Genomic DNA, 3,321 nt, shown 5'->3' on the forward strand with positions numbered 1-3,321 from the left:
TTCAACTTTGACTGTGCTAAATTACCCAGTAGAGGTTGTCATGGGTCACAACCTGTACCCCAATGGCGCCGTTGGTTGCGCTCGAATCCTTAAATCAAAATCCAGGCCCTATGCCACTTCATTGGAGAGTTTTCCTCGCAGATGACCAGGGAAAAGGATGAGCGCAGCCTCGCCCGCCCCAAAGAACAGTCCTACTCAAGCACTTTCGTCCGTCAACATCATCATCAATTGCTTGAATTCCTTCACTGCCTTCTGGGTTGTTTTGCATTTTAGCATGTCAAAGCTCTCAACACTGGTCGTACATACACATGTTTTGTCAACCGCACATAGTTTCTTAGATGCTCCCGAGCCCTCTGTATTAAGAGTCGATGCCGCTAAGAGAGACGATGACTGTGTTGGCTTCACTAATGAAATACTTTCGAAGTACCTGAAACTTTTGAGTAGCCAACGGCCAAGATTTTTCCAATGCTGTCTCCAGTTTTGTCCCAAGCAGAGCGTAAGGGCCGTTACAGAGTAATGTCCGTACCACTAAACGTTGGAACTACCTTGTGACATCGAAGTTGGTACCAAAAAACCCGGGCAAACCTAAACTGTTGCTGGCCTGGGGAATCGCACTTGGCCGGTATGGACACCTGTATGAGTGTTAAAGACTCCATTTTTGCTTCCAAATTGAAGAGTTTATCCTCGAACTCATGCATGTAGTCTCGATCCTCCTCCTCGAAGGTGTGGAGATAAACCTCCTGGAACAGTTATTGAGTTGCCAAGGGCGTCTTTGCAGTGGTCAAAAATTCGGCCTATATTATGGCTGTGCCGAAGGAAATTGGTCAGGTTCATTCGACTGGGGTCTCACATTTGACGACAATTACCGCAGCCTTTTGAAGAATTCTGGTTAAGGCCACCTTGGGCATAAAACGCCTTTTCTTAAGCTCGCCCAACTTTGAGCGGAATCTTATTATTCTGCCGATTTCATTTCTTTTATTTCTTGTCGATCGTGTACAAACGTTAAAGCACAAACACGAATGATCAATAAAAATCGAAAATAATATAATATAATAATAATAATAATAATAGATAATAATAATAATAATATAATATAATAATAATAAAAAATAATAATAATAATAATAATAATAATTAATAATAATAATAATAATAATAATAATAATAATAATAATAATAATAATAATAATAATAATAATAATAATAATAATAATAATAATAATAATAATAATAATAATAATAATATAATAATAATAATAATAATAATAATAATAATAAAATAATAATATAATAATAATAATAATAATAATAATAATAATAATAAAATAATAATAATAATAATATAAATAATAATAATAATATAATAATAATAATAATAATAATATAATAATAATAATAATAATAATAATAATAATAATAATAATATATAATATAATAATAATAATAAATAATAATAATAATAATAATAATAAATAAATAATAATAATAATAATAATAATTAATAATAATAATAATAATAATAATAATAATAATAATAATAATAATAATAATAATAATAATAATAATTAATAATAATAATAATAATCAATAATAATTAATAATAATAATAATAATAATAATAATAATAATAATAATAATAATAATAATAATAATAATAAATAATTAATTAATAATAATAATAATAATAATAATAATAATAATAATTATATAATAATAATAATAATAATAATAATAAATAATAAAATAATAATAATAATAATAATAATAATATAATAATAATAATAATAATAATAATAATAATATAATAATAATAATAATAATAATAATAATAATAATAATAATATAATAATAATAATAATAATATAATAATAATAATAATAATAATCAATAATAATAATAAATAATAATAATAATAATAATAATATAATAAATAATAATAATATAATAATAATAATAATAATAATAATAATAATAATAATAATAATGATAATATATAATAATAATATAATAATAATAATAATAATAATAATAATTTAATAATAATAATAATAATAATAATAATAATAATAATAATTAATAATAATAAATTAATAATAATAATAATAATAATAATAATAATAATAATAATAATAATAATAATAATAATAATAATAATAATAATAATAATAATAATAATAATAATAATAATAATAATAATAATAATAATAATAATAATAATAATAAACTTCACTAAGTTATACAGTAAAATAAATTGATCAACTTGGTTCATGTGAGTCTCTCTCCTTATCTGATGATATGAATCTTTTAAAATCCGTAGAACTTGAGGGGCTATCACAACTGATGTCAAGAAAATGTATGAATCAAACATTCCACCAGGTAAGACCCAATTAGAGCATGATCTGTGTTTCAGTTTTACTTTTGTTATTTTTCGTTTTGCGGATTTTCTTACCACTATTGCAATGTAGTCTACAAAAATTCAAGATGAATGATCTTTCAATTCCTTTTTGGCCTTGTAGTCAAATTATAAATCGGAACGACTTCGAGCTGGCATATCTGGTTGGCCCTGGTATAGAGAGTTGATCTGGGCTTTCTGTTAAAAAAATGTTAAACGGAAGAACGCCTTATTACTGATTTGTACATCAGAGATCGACTAGTAATGTACATAGTACGTGTACATCTTTGTGTTGTAAGATAAATGTACTAAAATGGATCAATGATAAAAAACTAACATCGAATTGTCAGTATAAGAAAATATGCTTGCAGTAAAAGCTTAATGGTTTTAAAGGAGCTCGGGTAGCCGAGCGGTCGAAGAGGCAGCATACACAAGGCAAGAGTCTTCTCCCCAGGTGTCGTGGGTTCAAATTCCCGGCGCCGGAAGTAACCCATTTCAGTTCAGTCCCGTCTTTTGTTGAGAGCAGTCGCACGAGTTGTTGCTTCAGATCTTGACAGAACGGCCGGTCTGATTGTATTGTGTTGAGTTGTGTAAGTGGTCGCGTGGGTGCTTAAGGTAAGACACATATGTTCTTTTGCTTTCTCTTCTTCCTCACGTCTGGGTAGCCATTTATTTTAGCACCACAAATATATAATAGAAATATGGTTTAAGGGATTGCTAGAATGTCAGAAAGAACAGTAGGATCTGAGGAGCACACATTGAGTAAAAGTTCATAATTGAGACTTTTTCCAAAAACAAACAAAAACTTACTCTCAGGGTATCCAACTTTGTCGACTTAATATGTTTTGGGGGAAAACTAGTGCTACCAAAACAATTCAATGATTCAATGTGTTTTACGCAATGATTGATGACATTAATTTCTTTCCTTT

At 26.8% G+C, this 3,321-nt stretch overlaps 1 protein-coding gene across 1 annotated transcript in view; it reads left to right on the forward strand.

The window, feature by feature from the left end:
• The window catches only part of LOC131893524 (uncharacterized), a 29,508-nt gene extending 26,905 nt beyond the window's left edge, over positions 1-2,603 (forward strand). The window contains exon 8 of the mRNA XM_059243577.1: positions 2,318-2,603. Coding sequence (XP_059099560.1) covers positions 2,318-2,391 — 74 coding nt within the window. The 3' untranslated portion in view covers positions 2,392-2,603. The remainder of the gene's footprint in view (positions 1-2,317) is intronic.
• The last annotated feature ends 718 nt before the right edge of the window (positions 2,604-3,321 follow it).

The sequence above is a fragment of the Tigriopus californicus genome, chromosome 2 (assembly GCF_007210705.1).
Source record: "Tigriopus californicus strain San Diego chromosome 2, Tcal_SD_v2.1, whole genome shotgun sequence".
NCBI lineage: Eukaryota > Metazoa > Arthropoda > Copepoda > Harpacticoida > Harpacticidae > Tigriopus > Tigriopus californicus.